The sequence below is a fragment of the Labeo rohita genome, chromosome 3, assembly GCF_022985175.1.
Source record: "Labeo rohita strain BAU-BD-2019 chromosome 3, IGBB_LRoh.1.0, whole genome shotgun sequence".
Taxonomy (NCBI): Eukaryota; Metazoa; Chordata; class Actinopteri; order Cypriniformes; family Cyprinidae; genus Labeo; species Labeo rohita.
This window is the reverse complement of record NC_066871.1, coordinates 24,422,430-24,447,874: the sequence shown is the minus strand read 5'-3', so window position 1 is coordinate 24,447,874 and position 25,445 is coordinate 24,422,430. Positions and strand designations below refer to the sequence as shown.

Genomic DNA, 25,445 nt, shown 5'->3' with positions numbered 1-25,445 from the left:
GACGTAGAGAGAATACATTAAATAATCAATGCGAGAAATCTGATTAGGGAGAGTGCTTTTCCAAAAGGGGGGCAGAGGAAAGCAGAACAAGACGAAAGAGGATGAGGAATAGACATAGCACTATGTATCTATGTATCTATGTATCTATGTATCTATCTATCTATTTTACTTTATGTAAAGAGTATCTGAACCTTATTTTGCAATGTTTTATTTATTCACACCTCTAATAAGATTAACTTTCTCGATATCTTAATGATGGAACAGATATAGTAAGTGATCACTCAAACAGATAACAGTCTCTTTGTATATATATCATATATATCAATATTGTTCATTGCAAAAAAACTGTTTGCAGTATAAATGATGCATGAGACAGTATGGATTGGTCTCCACACCACACAAACATGCACCGCTGGACATCTGTGTTTTCCATCAGTGTCTCAGGAGAACAGATGGCTGTGTGTTTGCAGAAAGCAGCAGGAAGAGCATATAAGAACCCACTGAGCTGATGTTTATCTGCATTTTCTCTATAAACTGTATGTGAACTTCCCACCAGGACAAATGTGGAAATGACAGGGAAGTTTGTGTGCATGAGTTTTGTTTTATATAAATAAATAAAACTATATATGTAAGAGGTGCATACATTGGTTATTAATCACCCGTGTCACTTTAAGAATTACTTCACTTAACCATATGTGACCATGGACCACAAAACCAGTCATAAGGGTCAATAAACTGAATAAATAAGCTTTCCACTGATGTATGGTTTGTTAGGATAGAACAATATTTGCCTGAGATACAACTATTTCAATATATGGAATCTGAGAAGCTGAGAATCAGAGATTCTGCGAATCATATTTTGTTCCTGAATACTCATTCTTTCTGTGTGAGTTTGTATTGTGGCCTCTTTCCACTGAAATGCACATACTATATCACTCTGTACAAAATATGCATAAATAAATGGCTCAATTTTGCATGTATATTCAGCTGTGTGGATAAGTGCCGGTAAATAATCAGATTACAGGTGAGATGTGACTTAAATGAGGATGTTTAAAATGTAAGTCATTGTTGAATAACCAGATCAAATACTCTGAATGTTTTGGGGATATTCATTAGCGGCAATGTGACATGGCATCTGCGCTGACTAGCGAGAAATGACGGTAAATACATTTTCATTATTTCCTTGTTCTTTATTCTGCTTCCGTCATCATTGTTGTCTTCTGCGGTGGTTGACATAACATAACAAAACATAACTTTGTATTACTAAAATAAAACTTGAGGAAGTGCTATATTTAGTGAGAAACAGGCCTGTGTGCAGCAGGGTGCATGAGCCTCTGAGATCAGCTCTGTGCAAAAGTGTAAACAGTATTCTGTTAAAGATATAATGCAACACTGAGAATTTGGTCAGAGTGACAGTGTGAAACATTCACATTATTTAGTGTATATGTTTTTACATTCTTAACCTAAGACTTTAACTTAAAAGGGACATTTCATCTGACTTTTTCCATGTTTAAGTGTTATAACCTGTTCCCCAGTACATCTACCAACCCAGAAAATGTGAAATAGCACAACCCAGTAACTTTGTTTTAGTAAGCCTTTCTCTGCAAGCAATGGAAAAAAAAAGAGTTTGCTTCCCCTACTGACCTGAGAAGGGTAATAAAGATCTTATTATAATCTTACCACCCCTTAATCTGCACATTTCCACCCATGGTGCCTCCATTTTGTTTTCGCAAGCGACAGCAGTGTACCAGTTCCAATGCCATGACAAAAGTTTGAGCAAAGCATGCTAACTTTTCTTTCGTTGGCTGCACAGACGAGCACAGAACACTATTTAGAGTCCCAGCCTCAGAGGAGACAAAAGAGCAGTGGATTTATTGATTAATTTATTGTATATTACGCTGCTGTCACACAGATCTAATATAAACATGCAATTTCTTTCCCAGCTGTTTATCTTCACAGACATAATCGACTGTTTTCGTAACTCCTGTGTGTTTTTAGCATAAACTTGTGTGTATTTGAACGTTTAAGTGCAATAAGACATGAAAGACAGCTTAGTTTAGTACTCAAGTGCCGTGTGACAGCCGTTTTCTGTGCACATGCTTTGGATGTGCGCTCAGAAAACCCTATATCAGACGTTTAAAGTAATATGGCATAAAATGCATGATTTCAGCATGATAGACGTGATCATCAAAACCAAACAGATGTTTCTTGGCAGAGTATCTGAGGTATGAGCTATAAAGACAACAGCTCTACTCTAGAGAAGGGGGCGGGGAGCATCAGCTCATTTGCATTTAAGGAGACATGCACGAAAACAGCATGTTTCTGCTTCCACTCAAATAAGCATTTTCAAAATTATACAATAAATGATCTGTGGGGTATTTTGAGCTGAAACTTCACAGACAAATACATTCTGGGGACACTTGAGACTTGTATTACAGCTTGCAGAAAGGGGCATAATAGGTCTTTTCTTTAAAAACGACCAGACTCAACACCCTTTCACAGTGAAAGCATGTGCACAAGACCTTAATTTCAGTTTTAATATACCACACGTGATGTGTAATTTCCAGAATCATTTCTTGACACAGCATCAGACGGGAATGTGTTTTGTCAGCAGCAGTTTCTGTTTGGCATTAAAGACAGCACTGAGTGACCAGATGTGAAAGGGGGAGAAAGACAACCTGTTGATCTTGGACCGGGACTTCTGGACTGTAGAAAACATCCTTCGACGTTTCCTTAGAAGCCCCTCTGTTTGATTCAAACAGATGTATATATAACCTGGTAACACCCTGTTTTTATCCTTCAGGGAAATATGGTTGGAAGAGTCTATTTAAAAAAAAAAAAAAAACATCTGATAATGGTCTGAACACAATGGAACATTGTGTTAAAGATTGTTTTGCATCAATCAAAGACAAAGTTCAGTCGAAATGTGTGAGCGAGAACAGATTAACCTGAATTTGGCAGAAAAACATCAGAGCTCAATCATGACGTCAATTTGTAGGCGAACATATGGTTTCCTTTGGGAATTTCAAAGGGTTTTGAGAAATATTTTTTTGATTTCTGAGTAAAAAAGGACTGTGGTTAACACTACTTGAAGAAACTTTCGTTTTGTGTTATAAATTACAGACAGTCACACCTGAAACATACATTTTGAAACCATTGCCACTAAAAACCCTTTAGAAATTCCTGAACCATAAATGTTACCCAGCTAATTCTATTCCCGGTTTTGTGGCTACGAGCTGAACATCTGTAATTGCAAAACTAAGATATAACTTTATTCATATTTGTTTGCAGAGCATTTTTATAAAATATTTGCATTTGCAGCAATGTATTTTTCCTTAAATAAATAAACAAATAAATGTTTAGATATTTTACTTTTTAACATTTAATGATGTCTTGTGCTTCGGGGTTATTTTATCTTTGTAATAACTTGCATTCGAAAGCTTTTTATAAATATTTAAGTTGAGAGTCTCTATTTTTCGCACTTTTAAAACGCACTTTTATATTGGGAAAACATTCATTTAGTTTCGTTATGTGATTTGTGGCAAGTGGCACACTTTAAACGTACACATTGTTGTAAAAAGGGGAGAAACGATTTGAGTAAACGTCACATCAGTACGCGTCGTACATCCACTGAATTAAAAGTTGAGATGACGTAGGTACTGCCAGTAATTCAGATGACTTCCAGGCGCGCTGTTCTAGAAACTTGCCCTCCTCCCGCCGCGCTCAGGTTCAGAACAGCGCGTTACGGAGGGAGGACACAAAAGTCGGAACAGCCAGCAGAGCCAGGGCAATAAACATAGGCGGTCTCAAGCTCGCTTGCTTTATGACCCGCCTCCCGTGCGTCGTTCGAGTTCAGCTATTGGACAAAATCCTGATCTCGTCCGTGAGAGCCTCAAAGTCCTGTCAATCAATGAGAAACTGGAAATGTGCAGCCCATTTTCGCATAGACCACTGTAGGCTGCGTGTTTGTAGTGACGGAAAAGTTGGAAAAGAGCTTTTTAGAAGAGCGTATAATCTCTTAGACGGTAGTTATTGAAGTCAATAACGTGTTGATTGTGTTTATATCGGCGGGGGACGTTTTCTCAGACACCTTGAACGACATACAGAGGGGTAAGTTGTCCAGCCACGTCGCTTTGTAAGCCAGTGAAGAAACGCACTTAGACGCGATTCTGTGGTTGTTTCTCTGTGAGGATTGTACACGAGTTACTGTGTCAGATAATGTTTTGCAGGGCTGCTTCGGCTCAGCTTGTGCTGATGTATCGATCGCCATCTATGCTGCTTGATTCTGAGAACGGGATGCGCTCTTGACGGAAATAATGTATACATTGTTTCATCTGAGCCGTTACATGAAGCCAGAAGAATGTCACTGTGACCTGACAGGGCGACAGTAGTTACTTGGTAGTTACATGGAAAACTAAGTAACACTTAGTGTGTTGCCAAGTCTGTAAACATTACAAAATAAGAGTCTGACGAATCATAAAGTTTTCGTTTGAATACATGTTTTGTAGCGTAATGTGAAAGTGTTTTTGGCCTGTTTTGCCTTAGTCGTAAATGCAGATTCTTGATTATGCCACAGTAGCTTTGTAGATGCCATGCTGTCTTCTTCTGCTTTTAAGAGTCAGTGATTATTTGCGTGGTTGTCAGCATTTGCAATAGTGTCAAAGTGTGCTTGAACTACCAAATAGACAACATTGAAGTTACACTGAGGTGCAAGGAACAAATGTGAATAAAGTGAGCTAAAGAACAAGAAGGCCTTTATGCACAGAGTCAGAATCAGTAATATTCTACTAGCATGATTGTCATTATTTACAATATGCAGGACTGTTCAAAGTACTTTCTTGTCTTGAACGCTAAAGTAAACACTAAATTAATAGGGTGAGGCAATCAAAGATATACATTAAACGAAGGTGAAAACAAAAGAAAATAATAGCCTAATAAACGTTTCTCATTTTCACTTCTCGTTATTGTTGCAGTCAGTGGATTACGCCCACCGACCCAGCATAAAAACAGCATTGTATCCCGAACCGGCAAGATTTCATGCTTTAGGAATTTAATGTACTGGCTGCATTAGTTGAAAGGTTATCGGGTTTTTTTCTCACGCGCTGTCTCCAGGGGGATTCCCCACCTCTGCGCCATGACGTCACCTCTTCCAGTATATGGCCGAGGGAATCCTCGTGTGCGATGGAGAACGGCGGCATCTCGTCGTTTGCCGCTTGTTGATCGCCGCATTTTCGGTTCTTTGTTTCGTGTCGCCTAACGGAGTTTTGCTTTACACGCCAAACGAGACCGGTTTCAGTTTTGCACGATGGCGCCGAATGATAGACACGTTAGAATGAATAGGTTGCGAGATTTCTGTTTATCTAGTTAGAATACTTGCTGTGGTGTATTTGTTTAGTATTGTTGAAAAGCTTGGAAGTTACCATGTTTCACATTTGGAAATAACAGTAAAGTTACCAAATATGGTACAAAAATGAAATAATAGGAATGAAGTAGTAAGCAAAAATCTAATTAAAAATAAAACGTCATAAGGTGCATGAGGTGAGTAGGTGAGTTCTGGGTTGCTTGAATTTTGGAAAATTTCCCATGTGAGTTAAACACTTGATGACTGCTGTCCCTGTACTCTTTGGTCAGAAAAAAAAAAATAATGAAAAACATTTAAATAAATTAAATATAAATAGATAGATAGATAGATAGATAGATAGATAGATAGATAGATAAAAAAATGTTTTTTTTTTAATGATAAAAGAATATATATATATATATATATATATATATATATATATATATATATATAAAAAGTTATATATATATATATATATATATATATATAGTGATATAATTTTTATCTTTTTTTTATCATTTTCAGAATGAATATATATATATATATATATATATATATATATATATATACACACACACACACATACAATAAATATATACAAGATAAATAGATAGATAGATAGATAGGTAGGTAGGTAGATAGATAAATAGATAATAAAAATATTACTTAAAATGATTTTTATATATGATGGATAGATAGATAGATAGATAGATGGATAGATAGATTCTGCAAAAAAATTATAATTGTTAATGATATATACATTTTTAGAATGCAGAATTTTTTAAGATCATATATTTTAAAGTCAAATGTGTTTAGAGAAGGTGTAACTGTCTGTTACTATGACTCTACTGTGGTACTGCTTCACTTGTTTTTCTGGAAACAGGAGTTTAATGATACATGTTTATGTCATGATTGCAATAAGTAGTGCTCCATATCTCCATCCTTTGTTTTCTCAGTCATGTGGATCTGAAAAGCTTCCTCTTTTTTTCCTGTTAAAAGTGTTCCGTGTCAGGAAGCATTTACCACTGTAAAAAAGATCGTTATTTAACTGTAAAAGACTTCTGTGCTACAGTAAACAACCTGTTAATTTGTTAACAGTATGTTCCCTTACTCAAAACTATATCTAATGGAACAGTTCATGTAATTTTATAGTAAGATGCTGTTAAATGTTATTTTTCATTTACATGTGATCTTACAATTTACAGTGAAACAGCGTAAATCACGTAAAAATGTTTTGTGTTAATGACACTAGTACACATTATGTACGCATCCTATATATTATTACTTTGATACGAGTATACAAGTCTGTATCATGAAAGATCTTAAGCAGTTCAAATGAGTCAGGTCAAGTAGATGATATCGCCATTGCTGCGTAAGACAGTCGGTTCCTCTCTCTCTTCTCACTTATAATGCACTTCAGAGAAGGGCGTAGAGTTCGTTTTTCCAGGGACTCAGACCACAACATTAGACATCTCATATCTACATCTTGCTTTTTCTGGGTCCCTAATGACTCACGCCATTATCACCTAGTGAACTGTTCTCATGAAGCCCAGTTTTACCTTTACCGATAGTGGAACTTCAGCAGGAGTTCTGTGCAAGACAAGACTTTGGAGTGCTATTTGGAAAAAATAGCTTTACCTAAAAACCTGAAAAAACAAGTTCTGCTTCTTCTCATTGCCATAGAGCTTCCAGCAGCTGTATTATTTTGTCATGGACTATATGTTTTGGGATGTAGTAGCATGATGAAACATCATTCACACATTATGATATTCCTAGTTACTCGTTTTCCATTTGGTTAAAATGAAAGGGGAAGTTTATTTTCATTGGCATCACATTTGTTGTCAGATTAGCAACAATCATTGTGACAAATACTCCAAAATCTCTGGGAAACTGCGGTTGAGGCCAAACCTTAACAGTTGAAAATATGTGGGTGGAGAGCCTGTTGATTTAGTGCGGTTGTTGCAGTTATTGAGATCTGTCAGGCACAGCAGCCATTTGTTGAACCTTTGCTGACTATTTCATCAAGAAGGTAATGGTCCTTGAGAAAAAAAACCCTACAGTGACGGAATATATCTTTGATATGTGCCTTCTTTTTGTTGCTGTTGGCAGATTTGTGTTGTATAATTTATCCTTTTTTAAAGTACACTGTTATTTTTGTCAGCTGTCTTGGACTTGCATTGATAGTAAGGTTGCTATTGTAGAGTTGTGCAATTGGCAGTCATCTACGATTCGTTCAATAAGGGGGGTGTATCAGAAATAAACACTATGCATTTCTTTGTGTAAAATTTTTAAAATGCATTTTAATGCATTATTGAGTGTAAATGTGAGCGTGATATAAGTTTCCCAGTTTGTTGATTATTGTGCTTCTTTTAGCTTTGCTGATGAGACTAAAAGTCATTAGGGTCAGACATTGTTTGCATAGAAGGAATAAGCTTATAACCTGAGAATTTTTGACCGTGCAAAGCTTTTAAACTACTTATAACTGATATAGCATATCAACCTGGTTGTCCGACTGCTCTCATTTAAAGCGCTGGTCAGTTTGCGCTAATTTTTGGATGTTATATAAAGTGCAAGTTGTTTAAAATGTGTTGCTTTGCTTTGGTTTTACACAATAGACTGATAAATGTGACCCTGGACCACAAAACCGGTCCTAAGGATCAGTTTGTTGAAATTGAGATTTATACATCATCTGAAAGCTAAATAAATAGGTTTCCATTGATGTATGTTTGTTAGGATAGGACAATATTTGGCAGGCAGAGATAAAACGATTTGAAAATCTGGAGAAAAGTTGTGCAAATGAAGGTCTTAGCAATGCATATTACTAATCAAAAATTAAGTTTTGAGATATTTACGGTAGGAATTTTACAAAATATCTTCATGGAACATGATCTTTACTTAATATCCTAATGATTTTTTGGCATAAAAGAAAAATGGGTCATTTTGACCAATACAATGTATTGTTGGATGACAATGATGTTTAAGATCAATCAGATCCTGTTGTATTCAAAGTTTTAGAAAACTTTTGAAGGAGGGTTATAGGTCAGTGTTAAAAGGCTTTGCTGCACAAGCAGCCATTATCGTTTTGACTTGGTGTAAGGTGAAAGTCAGAATATGACATGCTTTTGCCACTTCTGAACTTTAAGTTACGTGTGACATACTTTCTATTCGTTCTGATCTCCATATTGAAGATTCCTTGTTTCATTGCCATTGCACCGGTTTAGAGTCTTGCACGTTTATGTGAAACCCATGCTAGTTTCATTGAAATGCAGGCAGCAGCTGTCAGCTGTTCCTGATATTACTTATTTATGCCCTGAGCTTGCTTTGCACCAGACCGCCTGGAGACCTTGATTCACTCCTGCTTAATAGAGAATCAAAGGTTGTGTTCATACTGCATATAAACAGTTTTTTTTTTTCTTGATCTGATATTTACACATAGGGCTGAGCAATATGGGCAAAAAAATTATCACGATAATTTTATCACGATAATTTTTTTCATACCAGTCCATATCGATAATTATCACGATAAATGTCAAATCTTTATTGACTTTATTAGTGTAAAGTCCGATTTTTGCTCCAAAGTGAAGGTTGTAGTAACCAGACCATTAATTTTCCTTAACAAAATAAATATCTAAATAGAAAAATAAATTTCTGCATGTTCTAATGACTTTTTTTTGTCTCTTAGAAATGCACATTTGATAGTAGCTTGAGAATGCAGAGGTCAATTTTTGTTCATTATCAATCAGTAACATCTGTAAAAATTGTAGCAACCTCAGTTTTATATGGTTAAATTTATTCTGACCCATTTTTTTTTTTTTTTTTAATTAAGCATTGGTCTCCCAAGCATAGATTTTAAATCATGATAAACACAGTTAAAACCACACATAATGGTAGCTCAGTACCCTGGTAAAATATAACTACATGGTTTTATAGATAGCCTTTTTGTATGAAAAACGATAGTCTAAAAACATTTAGTATAAATGCACACATGCTATAGCTTAATCACAAATACATACATACTATAATTATACACCGTTACTCCTGTAATAAAATTCAATGTGAATATCCCACATTGCTGCCACGATACCATGGTGCAGAGAGTGTTACTACAGTAAATCCATGGTAAATGATGGTGATGTGTAGATTGAAAAGTCTTCTGACCGTCTCGTTGCACACAGCTTTAAACTAGTTTGAATCACAGAGTCATTTGTGTTCTTCGCAGAATTCAAGTGTTTCACACTGGATCTCACAGCGCTGTTTAGTGCTCGCGTGACGGAGCCGTTCACATATCGCATCTTTTGCGTGCTCAAGTTCGTTATTTCAAATGTAGCGGAATCATAATGGAAGCGACGCGCTCAGTTTTTCCATCAAGATTAATGCGTCTTCTCTAGTGAGCTTGCGCAGTGCGGCAGTTTGAACTTTGGTCCAAGTGGATAAATGGTCCGTGTGGCACGATTTAAATGAGTCGCGCTGTTTCTTTCCACTTTTGGCACATAAAAATCATATTGAACATTTATTGAACTCTTCATGTCGTTTTATTGAGGAAGGTTATATCGCGATAATTATTGTTATCGAATTATCACCCAGCCCTACACATGGGGAAGTCACACAGAGGTCACATGATGAAATATGACTGATCAGATGGATGATCAGATAGAGCAGATTCCATCTGCTGTTTACAAGCTACATAAAATAACTGCACAGTTAGCTTTGTTCATACTGCATTTCACCTTTCCTTTTACCATGCACATTTGTTATGAACCAGGAACTTTTTGTGTTTTCTAAGATTTCTTTATGACCTTTTTTATTATTTCCTCCAACTTTGACACATTATATGTTTGCGATCTTAGAATCAGGGTGAAGTAATTACAGGAATTACTTGATTACAGTTAGCAATGGTTGTGTGTTTTGGGCCAGTTGATGGAACAGTAGCTTTCATTAAACTGCTTAATCCATTTTTGGATGCCTTGTGTGGTTTTATGTAATGTTTTCTACATTGCTGTTGCAAATTCTGCTGATTTGTGACCAAGATAATGTTATCTAAGTGACTAACGTGGATGAGGTTTGCAAAAATGACTTGATAGTGATAGTTTTGAAAGCATAAGTACAAAACAGTCTACAAAACAGTCAATCATGATTTACATTGCATACCATCCTTTACCAGAAAAACTGATTTTATGTATTTATGAAATAAGATTATAGCTCTATATTTTCCAACTTTTTGAAAATTTTGTATTTGTAAAGAAAAAAAAAAAGAACAAATGTAATATTTAATGAAAAATCTAACCTTATCTAGCAAATGTAAAAAACATTTCACGGCAGGGTTAATGCTGGCCAGCAGTTTTTAAACTGAGAAAGTTCAAACTTCAATGGACTGCATGTATATGTCATCATGAGCCTTGAATTGTTTTGCACTAATTAGTTAATCCACAAGGTAGCAACCGTGAAGTCACAGAAACACAGTAGTCGGTCATATGGCATGCTGTCAAATGGAGTGTACTTTGATAGGGTTGGTTGTGTGCATATGCCAAGCGTTCACTTCAGAACTGAAGTAAACTTTGGGTTCTCATCCAAAAGTCTATTAATAAAAGCGGCGTTTTCCTGTTAATGTAAATACGGCTTATTCTGTGGAATAAAAAGAAGTGTGCGTAAATGATCGTCTATGTAAATCACAGTTGCTTATCTTCCTTTAACTATTGTTAATATGATCCTGTGCTGAGTGTTACGGTAAATTCCAAAATTTATCAGAATAGCTATAAAATCAGTGTCAAGCAGTGGAAACAGCAGGAAATGCCACTTACTAAACCGTGCATCTCTTTCCGCTTATATCTTATGAATGATTATGCCGTAGGAGGTGAGAGACATTGTTAAAGACTGAGAGAACAGAACACAGCATGCTTCCTCTGCCACCTTGTCGGAAATGAAATGGAGGCTAAGGTCACAGCCAGGTCTGGGCCTTTTATCATATCCTTTGAACTACACCAACATTAAACTTCCGACAGCTCATTTGGAATAGTTTGCAAGAGCTCTATTAAGCCCAGGACACACCAAGCTGATTTAAAAAAAAATAGCGGCAACAAAAGCTGGCGGTGACTACAGCCGACTGCAAACTAACATGTGTGTTCTGCGCCTGCGTGAGAGGAATTAGCTATCTATATCAGCAGCTATCAATATAGTATACGTTCGTCATTCAAAAATAGAAACCGAAACAAGCATATACAAGCTACACGCATATATATGAATGTAAACGAAGCGTTTGCTTACCATTTTAAATATCAGTTATGTTGATAACTTTATACATTTTAGGCGGCTCATGTTATGAAAATATTTGGAATGCTTGGGTAAGATCCCAGACATGATGCTAAGAATGGCTTGATTTGAAAAAGGGGATATTACTTATAAAGATTTTAAAAATACCACTGGGTGGATTTTTACCATAATAGGGTGGTTGTGTACACACACTAACAACACGCATTTATGTTCAAACAACATGTTGAAGTGAGTTTTGCATCTGATGGCACCCTTTATTTGTTGTTTGCTAAACTGAGCATCTAATCAGAGTTCTCACTCGTTTCGATGGCCCCGACCCCGATTCAACATTAAAAATGTGAGCCTGACGAGAGCCGACGTGTGGAACACACCAAACAAACTAGCCCGACAGACGCTGGCCTGACATTGACCAACGACTGACTGTCAGCTCGGTGTGTCCCGGCCTTTAGAAACACAACGAGTTTGTGAAAGCGGAGTAGTGAGTTGGTGAGTTTACTTGTTCGGTGTGATGATGTTTCATGTCCTTGACATCCTTTTTCAAGACAAGTAAAGGCTTTAAAAATCCCAAAGGAGTATTACTGATGTATTTTATGGCATAGAATAAAATGTAAAAATATCTTGAGCTTGAGATATTTAAGCAAAAATCCATTCAAAAACTACTGGCTTTGGGATGATGGAACCAGAAGTGCTAAATTGCCAACTCGTCTCCAGGTTTTGACCAGCAGCACTCTTAAAAATAAAGGTTCCAAAAGCATGTTTTACAGCGTTGTCATAGAAAAAAAAAAACATTTTTTGTTCTACAAAGAACCTTTCAGTGAACAGGTCTTAAAGGAACTCTTTTTCTTAGTGTGAAGAACATTTTTATAATCTGAAAAAAGAACCTTTGGTGCAGAAAGATTCCATGTTAAAGGGATATTCCATCCAAAAAATGAAAAAAGTTCTGTTAATTTACCCTCTGGCCATCCAAGATGCGTATATGTTACATCATTGTGTGGTTATGTAAACAAATTAGTAAACTGAAACATTTCCCTGTGGATTGCAGGTAAAAATGTTGTAAATGTGACCCTGGACAACAAAACCAGTCATAAGTAGCACGAGTATCTTTGTAGCAATAGCCAACCCACTGTATGGGTCAAAATTATTATTTTTCTTTTATGCCAAAAATAATTAGGATATTATTTAAAAATCATGTTCCATGAAAATATTTTGTATATTTCCTACCGTAATTATATTAAAATTACATTTTTGATTAGTAATATGCATTGCTAAGAGCTTCATTTTAACAACTTTAAAGGTGATTTTTTTTTTTTTTTTTTTTTTTAAATAGTTCTTGGCCAAATACTGTCATATCAATGGAAAGCTTATGTATTCATGTTTCAGATGATGTAAAATCTCAATTTTAAAAAATGGACCCTTATGACTGGTTTTGTGGTCCAGGGTCACAAATAATGTTCACCCTGTCAGACATCCATATATCAGGAGCCACAGGTATTAATTATGTTTTCCTTGATATGCTTTTTTTTTTAATTGTCAAAAACGGGCAGCCACTGACTTGCACTTTATGAATCACCAAGGACCTCTGTTTCAGTTAAAAATCTTCTGCACTGTTATCTTGGATGGCCTGAGGGTGAGTAAATTACCAGCAAATTTTCATTTTTGGGTGAACTGTTCCTTTAAAGGTTCTTCATAGAACATCATTGCTAATAATGGAATTTTATTTTCAAGAGTGTAGGAGTCTTAATTCTCACGAAATCTGCTAGTGTGGCCGAAGTTGCTGAAGAGGTTGCCTAGGAAGTTGTTAACAGGAAGTTGTTTTCCATAGATACAAACTTTCACTTTAATACATCTATACACCATTTCGACCACAGGCTGCTGACCTCCATGTTTGGACACCAGTGTACCTTTTGTGGTTTTAGAGTTGTTTGCATACTCCCTGGTTTATGGTAACTCATTTGAGAGCTAAAATATAAACATCCTCCAAGCTTTAACCGAATCCCTCCTATCTTTGAGCCTGTTGTTCTCCTTGACTTTCAGCCGAGCCCGCTGGATATTTCTGACAGAACTTTTTACAGCCTCAAGCGCTTGCTGGTTTTCAGCTCGCTATGACTCATCCTCTGTGTTTATGACATTTTCTCTCTGCACTTTGAGCCACAAACTCAAGCCAATATCATTTAAGTCTCACGCTCTGAGAAGTGCTTCTGGTTACTCGGCATGTCAAGGAAGGAAGGCTTACCGACACTAACCAGTGCCAGGGTATTGTTCTGAGCCTCTCTCAAGTTGTGTAAGTGATCAGCAGACATGTAGGTTGCAGTGTGAGAGCTGATACAGGAACTAAGAGTGTTGTGGATGAGCACTGATCTACAATCTTTTTAGGAGATGAGGTGAAAAAACTGATTCGGGGTCATTTTTCATATTCTTGGGAATTTTTGTTGTTATTCTTGGGAGCATTGACATGCTGTAAATTGAGCATGGATGCCAGGTGGTGGGAGACAACCGAATCTTCCCTTGGGGAGCGCACAGATCATAAGTTTGTAGATTCCTCTTCAACACACAAAGTTCTTGGCAATATGATCCAAGATAATGTGTGTCATCTATTATGCATTGTTTCTAATAAGCAGTGTTTCTAAAAAAACAGGGCTGTCTTCAAAACAGTTCCTGTCGCATTTATGTAACCCGTGTTATATGAGTTGCACAACAGAGACTTCCTTTCCCCTTAGATTTGATTGAACTGCTTAGTTGTCTGCTTAGTTTCAGTTTTAAAATAGATTGATTAGGTGCGTTTCAATTTACATTACATTGGTTGTTTTTAAATGAAGTATAGAACTATTTATGTATATTTAGTATATATTTTTTCAGTTTTCTTTTTTTAAGCATCACTTTTTTAACGATAACTATCACTATCAACTCATTTTTGATCTACACTGTAAAAAATAAACAACACAATTTGTTGTGTCAGCTGAAAATAATTTGTTACCCTGCTCCCTTAAAATTTTAAGTTCAGTCAACTAAAATAAGTTTAGTGAACTTGAAATGTTAAGTTAACAACTTAGATATTTGTGTTTGCTAAACTTAACAGATGGGTAAGTAACCCAGCTGCCTTAAAATTTTAAGTTGATTCAAATCAAATATCTAAGTTGTCACTTAGTATAATTTAACATTTCAAGCTGAATAAACTTTTTTGAGTTGACTGAACTTAAAATTTTAAGGTAGCCAGGTTACAAATTATTTTAAGTTGACTCAACAAATTGTTTTTTACAGTGTAGGTGACAAATCAACAGATTTCGCAATAACAATAACAGCGCCTATGATTTCTGAAATGCAGAAAACGCAGATGGAATTGTGTAATATAGTCATAAAAATGTAATTTTCTTTATAACGCGGAATGTCATGTTTGGGATGAATAAATCAAAAGTAGGCCAGTACAATTAAAATGTGATATGGACTACTGTCTGTGAAGATTATGCCACAAAAAGACTATTTAAATATGAATCCTACATGTTCTGCGTGTCTCTGTGTAAATGAATGGCGCAGACGTGCAGTTTCGTTTACTACACGCATACTGAAGCGTGCTTGTGGTGCTTTCAGCCTCTGTCGCCTCAATATGAGTATATTAGCACGTGAACATAATCTCTAGAACTGCTCTGAGTCACTTCATGAGCCTTTTATTATCTCTTTTGAGAAAAACTTGTCATATCATATACAAACAGAAACTTAAAGGTCTTCACAGCAACCTGCAAAAGTTGGGTTTCGCTTGAAGGAATTGTGACAGAAATATATTACTTAACGTTATGATAGTACTACTACTACTACTAATAAAATTATTATTAAGACATTATTTTTAAGGAATATTTACCAGAATTTTTTTTTTTAACCAGAATTTATTTACCAGAAAAATGTAAATACACAACACAGTATTTCTGAAAAAAAGGAAATAAATTATTAAATTAGTTTTTAATAAATTCAATTATTTAGAGACTATCTGATTTTTAAAATTTTAATGAAACCATTAAAATGAAATCCAGAAAATGAATGGAAAACACAGGATTTAGTAAAAATAAAATTAAATTTGAGAGAAAAAAAAAGGGCCTTTTCAGGGCCTTCATTTTTTGTAACTTTTAATGAATAACAAATATTATAAATTCAACAAATATGTTTCATGATTTCAATTAATTAGACATGTTTACTTAATTTAACCATTAAATCAGAGTCTAGAAAAAAAAATGGAATTTGGGAAAAAAAGGGAAAAAAAAGGAATTTTAGAAAAGATAAAACTGATTTCATGGGGCCCTAAACAGTGTAGAATACAACACAGAAAACTAAATCATTGTTTGCAAGGTATAAAAATGGATGTACAGTATGAATTAATGCTAACTTTTTAAGTGGCAACTCAGAACTGACCTGGAAGGACAAGTGAGAGCCCTGTCAACTGGCCAGTGATTTCATCTGATCTAAGCGAGGGTTTGCACTTACTTCACGTTTTGGCCAATTATCCGGATACACGCCATATAGATTGCATGTACTACTGAATACATTGTTCTGCTAATTTCTGCTGTCTAAACCATGGAAAAACTGTGTGGAAGCTGCTAGTTTATATAGAGAAGGACTTAGTAAGCAGGAAGAGGAACAATATCTTGACAAACAAAAATTAATAGATGGTAAAGATTATACAAGCAGTATTATTTAAGATAATACCTACCTGACTAGAAATTAGGGCTGCACAATTAATCAAATTTTTAATCGTGGTTACAATTACAAATGCCACAATTATCTGAGCGTTGAAAGGCACAATTACAACAACAACAGAAAAAATCCACTTACATTATAGCCTTTTTAAGCTGTGTGTGTGTTTGTGTGTGTGAGAGAGAATGTGTATTTTTCCTTAAGGTTATCTTAAGGGTGTTTTTTTCTCATTGTTTTAATTTTTGATTTTTTTATATTTAATGAAGAAACTTTATATAAAAATGTGGCGTGTTTCAAACAATGGTATAAAGTTATTCAAAACATCATTCAATGTAAATTGTGATAATTGGAATTAATAATCGCCAATTATTGGAATAATCGCCAATTATGATTTTTGACGTAATCGTGCAGCCTTACTGGAAATGATAAGAACGAACACAAATGTTGTCAAGATTCTTGCTCTGGAAAAACTGGTTCAATTAGAACTTTTATATCTCTCTCTACTCATTGGTTTGTTATAACTTTTGGCAGTCTATAGTACTCCAAATGTTTTTCCCGGTCTGACCGATAGTACAGCCCAAAACATGACAATAATGGACCATTTTCAGCAGCAGTAATCAACAAAATATGTGTTTTTTGTTCGGTTCAGTGGCATTGATTATGTTAAGTGCTGCCAATATGGCTGAAACTTGATTCTGTCTACGCTGGATGGGATAAAGCGACTATTTTAAATCCTTTTTTCATCAAGTCAAAAGTAGCGCAGGCGCTTGGAGTAAAAAAACACTGTCAGGGATTGTCTCGCATTGAGTATAGATAGATTCACTGATTATAATTGTTTTTTTTTGTGTTTAGTCATGGTATTCGTGGTATTTTCTGTCGGTTTTGTTTTTAGTTGTTTTTGCTTGAACTCATTCGTGTCTAATCTGCTGTAACCACAGCCAATGAGGATATGTAACGGTCACCTGATTAGCTGGGCGGCTAGTGATATACTTAAGATTTGCAAGCAAAGTGTTACGTTCACAGCAGTTTATAGTTTTGTACTTTGTACTTGATAGTTTAATGGTTGTACATTAAATTGTAAAATGACTTTAAAGTGCTTATAAATAAAATGGGTAGCCTAGAAAAAGTAAAGTATTAAAGTCTATCCAGCCAAAGTGAACTATTTATTGTGGACTGTATATACAATGGGTTGTACATTAATTGCACAAACTATTATATACATTAATAACCAGAAGTGTTACCTACTGACATGATTGGGATTGTTATCTATGGGTCCAACCCTTCACATCATACACTTTTAGTTTTACCTGTGCATGAATAAAGTAATTTACTTCCCCATTGCTCACACAGCAGGTAGACATGGCGAGTCAAGTTGCAGTTCGTTATGTGGACAACAATGTAAGTTCGCTTCATAGCTTTATCGTTAGATTTGTAAATTAATTAATTGATAAATAAATCATTTAGTTAATTTATAGGAGATTTGTTTATTATATTCTTACACATTTCTATAAAAGTTTTATATAAAAAAAATATATATGTTTTGCGGTTCTCGTTTGGCTAATTTACAGATTTGTGGAGTTTAGTGAAAAGAGAAGTGAAAGTTTCGTGCATGAGGTCGTTTGGACACGAGGACATGAGGACGCATTTCCCTTTTCTCGTGTCCTTTTCTCTCTATCATTCAGTGTGCAAACCTGAGAGTAAATGGGTAAAAAATAAGTGTTGTGTGCCAGCGCTGGTCTTTTTTAGTCAGTTTGTCAGCACAAACAGCGCTCTGTGTGTGGGTGTGGATGTGGTGAACTGCGAGAGTGTGTTCCACAGCATTTTAAGGTAATGTAGAGAGAAACGGCGTCCTTGGGCTTTTGAGGTTTTCCTCTTTGAACGGATGCTCTCGCTGCTTTACGATCAACAGCCACTGATTTCTTTGGCCTCGACACGTTGGTGACATGCACCTAGCACTTCCTTGACATTACTGATGTTTGCCTGTTTTGTTGATAAGACCGAGTTACTAATGAAGACTAAGCATGGGTGTTTTTTCTGATACGTCATGAAATAAACTGCATAGAGGCGATTTTTAACATTTGCAGATCTTGAGACGTGCTGTTTATGTCTGTTGGTCGTTGAGGTACTTTCACTCTTGAAGTTCGCCTTTGTTTTGAACTGTTTAAGAGGAAGGAGCAAGGAAAAAATATCTTGACAAGCTGAACGGACCAGTTATGTTTGTCCTCCCTTTCTCAGATGTGTTCATAGCTTTCTCCTGTTGATCCTGCAGGTCAACATGGCCCAGTGGAATCAGTTACAGCAGTTGGAGACACGGTATCTGGAGCAGCTGTATCACCTGTACAGTGACAGCTTCCCTATGGAGCTGCGGCAGTTCTTGGCCCCCTGGATCGAGAGCCAGGACTGGTGAGTTGCCAACAACAGGATATGACGTAAAAGAGAAAGACCTTAGCACTCTAGAGATCTGAGTCTGATATGAGCAGCAAGATATAATGCTTAAAGATATGATTGTTTGACTTCTTTTGGTCAAAGTCCAGATGAAACAGACGTGGTGACAGATCTTTTCTTTTCTGTTGTGACGTACATTATATATAGGCCTATACACAATGCTGGGTAGATTACATACAGATTGTAAGTAATCCGTTACTGATTGCAAATTACATTACAAAAATTGTAGTTAGTAACGTAATCCATTACATTACACATTTTAGGTGATATAATCAGACTACTTTTAGATTACTTTTCGCCTCGTTTGTCACATTGATAAAAATGCCACAATTATGGGAAGAAAATATATTCCATTCGTTGTAATTAACAACATGAAGTGCATTAAACATTACATTATGTCAAGGTTTCCCAAACTAGGGACCTGCAGGGGGGTCGTTTAATGAGTTTAATGAAAAGCTAATAATCAATTAAATCATAAGCTTAAAATCAGTATTTGATTGATTGCAGCTTTGAAACAGTGGTCAAATGCTGTGTAGCCACCTCACTAGTGACTAGTCTTTGTGTGAATGTCCACAAAACTGGAAGACTTTCTGAGTGTACATGAGTGGTTGGCTACTTTAGAAAGGAACATTTAAAAGATGAAAGAGGAATTAGGGGGAATCAATAAATTATGAATCATTTGTTGCTATTGAGAGAATAACATGGAATCTTGTAATCCATAAAAAGTACACTGGGTTAAAAATGCCTTGTTAAAAACAACCCAACTTGGGTTATTTGGCTACCCAGCGCTGGGTAAATATTAGACAGAACACATGCTGGCTTATTTTGACCCAGCTGGTTGGGTTAACTGTTGTTTTATTTAAGTCAACTGTTGTTTAAAAATTATTAAATTGCTGGCTTAAAATGGGCTGGAAATTAAAAATCACACACAGAATTATAGAGACGACAGTAATAATTAAAAGATGAACCTTTATAATTAAGAAAGAATTGAATTTTTGTGGGTGAATAAAGCTTAGTTTACAATATTACATATATTTAAACATAAAAATGGACCATTTAAAAGTAGCATTTTAATTTTAGTGGATTTAACCGTTCTCTGTAATAACTTTTCCGGTGAAGGGCTGCTGTGAACCTTAGATTGCCGCCTTGCATTTCACTCATAGCTGAAAGATGCTGTGACTGACACCATAACCTGCCCATAAACATATTTTAGCATCATATTAAATTCAATATTATAACGAATAAAATAAATTTATGTTATGCAAGGCAAAAGGCGTTTCCATCATGCAAAACGACCGCTGCTGACGCATTTACCTGACTGACATGTTGTACTTGTACGTTGCAGTGCGTGAAATATTATAATTTACAGCGAAGTAAGGAAGACGTGGACCAAATCAGTGGCGCTAAGAACCACTCTCTCCTGTAAAGGACACAAAAAGCCTGCGCTCTGACTGTGACTCAGCAGCTGGGTTGTTTGTCAGATACAGGCTCAACCCAGCAGCTGGGTAAAAAAATAACCCAATATTTAATAACCTATTAAAAATGACCCAGCAGCTTAGTTACAGAAAAACTACCCAGCACCTAAATAAAAAATATTAAAAATAACCCAGTGTCAATTGGCAGTGCGCCGACATGCAGCGCCGTTGTGCTACGGGCGTCCCGAGTTCGAATCCCGACTCGAAGATCTTTCCCGATCATGCCCTCTTCTCTCTCTCCCACTTCACTTCCTGTTCTGTATGATCTGTCCTATCATAATAAAGGCAAAAAGGTCAAAAATAAAAAAAATAATAATAACCCAAAAAAATGACTCAACAAGCTGAACCCATCATTTTTTTAGTGTAACTGTAGTCTGATTACAGAACATAATCCAGATTACAGAACATGTAACCAGTTACTACCCATCTCTCTTTCTCTCTTTCTATCTATCTATCTATCTATCTATCTATCTATCTATCTCTATTATATTATATTAAATATATAAACCTATACATAAGTATATAAACCTATTCATTGGGAAGAGTCCAATCTTTAAATTGTAATGATATAATATTACTAAATAATTATATAGTTTATTAAATTATTTTAAAGACTTTCTGAAGATATTTTTACCTGATGACATGGAGGTGTTTTTTTAACAGCGTGTTATCACACTCATAAACCCTAACCACTCCTAGATATCATCTTTAGAACTGCACTTCCTTATTCTTAGAATGATGGTCATCTTTAGTGATGTCACACCTCTGCCCGTAAAGTGCTCCTGGAAAGTCTGCTGTGAACAATAACACAAACCAGTGCCGGTTTTTTTCCCTTTGAATGTTCTCATAACATCAGTGTGAATGGCTTCTTGTGTGGAGTATGAAATGTAACTCTGAAATGACTCATGTCCGGTTTCATCTCCTCGTGTCCGGTTTCTTTCTGAGAGCATGCATCTTTGAATCGAAACGGGGAAAATAAAAGAGAAAAAAAAAAAAAGTTAATAAAATTAAGCCAGGCCAGTAATCTTGGATGTCAGCTAGTGAAATCTCACATATGCTCCCGTAGGGGGCAGCACCACTGGAGAACCATTGGGTTGATAATGTCTTTTTTTAACTTTTCTAAACTGAACTTTGATACAATTTCAGTAATGCATTTCACTTTGAAAGACCCAAAGTCATCGTCCTTCACATCACCCTCTCATGTTTTCTGGTTAGCGTGGTTAAAGTAAACATGAGACAGTACAGATAAACATGAGACTGTACAAATAACCCGTGGGATGTTTGGTTTGTTTCGTGCTGATTGTGATAGAACTTTCTGAATGGATTGTTTGTTTAAGTGCTCAGAGGAACATAATTATTAGTAGTTTAATGAAGCCTGTAATTTATTGATAAAAAACACATTATTGCTTCAGGTCAAAGACTCCTGTTAATACGTGCGTTTGAACCCAACCATTCAAACACAATCCACTGTTTATGTAGATACTCAGTCTTCACTCATTAGTTGATCTCATTAAATTTGCAGTTGTCAAAGAGATTATTTAGAAAGGCGTGACACATGTAAGATGGTAGAATTGTCTCGTTTATACCACAGTAAATATCAAGCCTGTTTTATGTTGTTTACACTTTAGAGGAGTGAAACAGTGAAGCTGTTTTCACTGATGCCAACTTTATTTATTTGCTATGAATCTGATCTCTTTTAGTTTGTTCCAAATAAAAAAAACAAAACAAAAACTAATCAAATTAAATTAACTACCATTTATTTGTAATTACTGGATTATCAACAAATATGTGTTTGGGTAGTTGAATAAAAAAATAAAAATCGAACTGTGTCCTATAGTGTGACCAGCAAAAATGTAGAAAAAAAAACTTAACATACAAATAACATGAGAAAAATGTATCTTTATTCTTACAGTTACAAATAGCATGAGAGAGGTTTATCTTCAGTGTTAGAGGCTATTTTTTTTTTTTTTTTTTCTGTCAGACCATAGGACACATTGATACATCACCTACCCATTTCCATATTATTTACTATAATATTTAATATACAAATTTCTGGCAAATAACTGTATCACAGTATATACCAGTGGTTTAATATTAAATTACTCATACCGTGATCTAACATTTTAGTCATACTGCTGATGCAAGATACATATTTATTTTATGTGGTGATATTTTCATGTGCCCTTGCTGACATTGGAAAATGTGCTAATGTGCGTTAGTTGGCAAAAGTTAAAGTGACTGAACCAGACCTTACAGAGTTAAATTATTATTATTATAGAAACATTTTACATTAAGGTTCATACATTAGTGAACATGAACTAACTAGAATGCACAATACTTTGAAAACACAAAGTTGTGTTTGTTAACATTAGTTAATGCACTGTGAATTAACATGAACAAACAATGAACGACTATATATGGACCACAAAACCAGTCATAAGGGTCATTTATACATTTATTATAGATTTATACATCATCTGAAAGCTGAATAAATACGCTTTCCATTGATGTATGGTTTGTTAGGATAGGACAATAGATACTATTTGAAAATCTGGAATTTGAGGGTGTAAAAAAAAAAATCTAAATATTGAGAAAATCACATTTAAAGTAGTCTATATGAAGTTCTTGGCACATTACTACTCAAAAATTAAGTTTTAATATATTTGCAGTAGGAGAATTATGAAATATCTTCATGGAACATGATCTTAATATCCTAATGATTTTTGGTATAAAAGAAAAATCTATCATTTTGACCCATACAATGTATTTTTGGCTATTGCTACAAATATACCCATGCTACTTAAGACTGGTTTTGTGGTCCAAGGTCACATACTTTTATTACTTAACATTAACAAAGATGAATAGTGTAATAAATCTTGTTCTTTGTTCATGTTAGTTAATACGTTAACAAAGGACTCCTGTATTATTATTACAACTATGATAATGACGTCTTCTCTGCAAAAGTATTGCTGTTTAGTTTGTAGAATATGTTCCTGGTCCTTTTGAATTCCTTTCTAATGCGTAACAGTGACGTGTGTTTCTTCACTGACGGCTGCCTGCTGAATGATGTCAGCAGTTTGGAATTTGTGCTGAGTAACGCACATGATCATGTGACGATGACGGCAAACTGCAGTAACTGCAGTAACAAATACCTACACATGAGAGCCAGGACGTTCGAAATACTCACTGTCAATTTTTGCAGTTTGATTGCTTTTTAACATTTGTACAGAGACAAAAGTCTTTTGACAAATGCTTTGATGTGCCTACCATTGCAATTATATATAAATATGTGGTTAATCTAATATTTCATGTGTTTTAAAAATATTGTGTATTGCGTGAAAACTAATAATAGTCTGATGTAGCAAAGGTGATTTGAGTTCAGTTCACAAGCTTTTGATTTGATTCGGTTTCAATTCAAATGTGAATGTTTGGATTATAATGTCAAAACCCATGTTGGCCATCCACTGACTAAAACTCTAGTTTAAGGTTGTGCATGCTTTAAAATGCTTAGTTTTGTGATAGGTTTCAAGCTGCGATATTTTGCATTTTCTATTTGCTGTAACATACCATGGTTCTATTGGCAATGTTTACTTGTTCTAAAGGTAATGACATGTGTAATTGTCAAATGCATTTATGGAATGGAGGAAGCTGCTCAGTACCACATCACATGAGCCTGTTTGCTTCTGTCTGTCACAGGGCGTATGCGGCCAACAAGGAGTCTCACGCCACGCTTGTGTTCCATAACCTGCTGGGGGAGATTGATCAGCAGTACAGCCGCTTCCTGCAGGAGAACAATGTCCTGTACCAACACAACCTGCGGCGCATCAAACAGCACCTGCAGAGCAAGTATCTGGAGAAGCCCATGGAGATCGCCCGCATCGTGGCCCGCTGCCTGTGGGAAGAGCAGCGTCTGCTGCAGACGGCCACCACTGCACAGCAGGTAAACACACACACACACATATATGCATACAGCCACAACTGTAAATTATCAAGAAATTTTATTCTGGAAGTGAACTGATCCTTTCAACATGTACATATGAATGATGTCTTTACTTATGAGTGATATTTCATACTCTATGGTACATCATTCCATGGTAAATAAATGTCATGAGAGAAAAACATGTTGATGTTACATCTGGATTTCATTTATGAGTAAATTCACAATTAAATTACACGCAGTATATGTATATTTTTACTCACCAAACCAGTTTTCAGGTCGTTTTCAGTCAAACACAATAATAGATTTCACTTTGTAAGGACGTATTCAGTTTCTTGTTTCTCCAATTTCTTTCACATCTCCAGGATGGCCAGGTTGCCCATCCCACTGGCACTGTGGTGACAGAAAAACAGCAGATACTGGAACACAACCTGCAGGATATTAGGAAGAGAGTACAGGTTGGTAAATAAAATCACACTTTCATTGACCGACCTTGATTAGTTTTGTTCATTACAGGTACATATGCATCCCTTTTCAATATCATCTCTCCAAAAAATGCAGTTTTGAACACACAAACATTTTCTTTAACAGCATGTACAAGTAGACTTCTGTCATGCCACAGACCAGGGCTTCGTTTCCCAAAAACGTCATAAACCTAAACTGATCGTAGGTCCATTGGTAACAGTGGTTCTGCGATCAACTTACTGTAGGCTTGCGATGCTTTTGGGAAACGAAACCCAGGTCAGATAAAAAGGCATTAAGAATAAAAAAATAAGGCATCTAGATAAGGCATTAAAAATAAGGCATCTAGATTTTTTTAATGTATAAAACTAATTTGTGTTTTTAATATTTTCTGTATTATATAGAATTTTTTATTATATTTTTCTGTTCATTATTAGAGTACTGATAGATGCGTAAAACTGAAGAGATACAACTAGAGCTGTCAATAGAATAAAATAATTGATAAATCTACTGATTTCTGACCAGTTCTAATAAAAGCTCTGATAATTTTTTTAAATAAATTAAATGTGTCTATTGGCCCATTTAAAAATTAATTATTTTCCTGTTTTTTTTTTCTTAATTTTTATCTGAAATCTTCTATAAACCCCTTTAGCACCCCCTTATGGCCCCATATAATGAAAAGCCCCATATAACATATTGCCCTTAAGCACAAAATGAGCGTCTCTTTAACTTGTGCTGTCAAACAATTAATCACGATTAATCGCATTGAAAATTAAAGTTTTTCTTTACATAAAATGTGTGTGTACTGTGTATATTTATGTATATATAAATGCACCTG

At 35.4% G+C, this 25,445-nt stretch overlaps 1 protein-coding gene across 5 annotated transcripts in view; it reads left to right on the top strand.

The window, feature by feature from the left end:
• Positions 1-3,900: 3,900 nt before the first annotated feature.
• stat3 (signal transducer and activator of transcription 3 (acute-phase response factor)) overlaps positions 3,901-25,445 on the top strand; it is a 36,767-nt gene continuing 15,222 nt past the window's right edge. For 2 of the 5 annotated variants that reach the window (XM_051097892.1, XM_051097884.1), the window contains exons 1-4: positions 17,606-17,686; positions 18,558-18,691; positions 23,905-24,148; positions 24,511-24,603. In XM_051097892.1, coding sequence (XP_050953849.1) covers positions 17,648-17,686; positions 18,558-18,691; positions 23,905-24,148; positions 24,511-24,603 — 510 coding nt within the window. In that variant the 5' untranslated portion in view covers positions 17,606-17,647. Of the gene's footprint in view, positions 4,111-17,605; positions 17,687-18,557; positions 18,692-23,904; positions 24,149-24,510; positions 24,604-25,445 lie in introns of those variants that run through there. The other 3 variants (XM_051097870.1, XM_051097861.1, XM_051097876.1) reach the window with 3 other exon arrangements.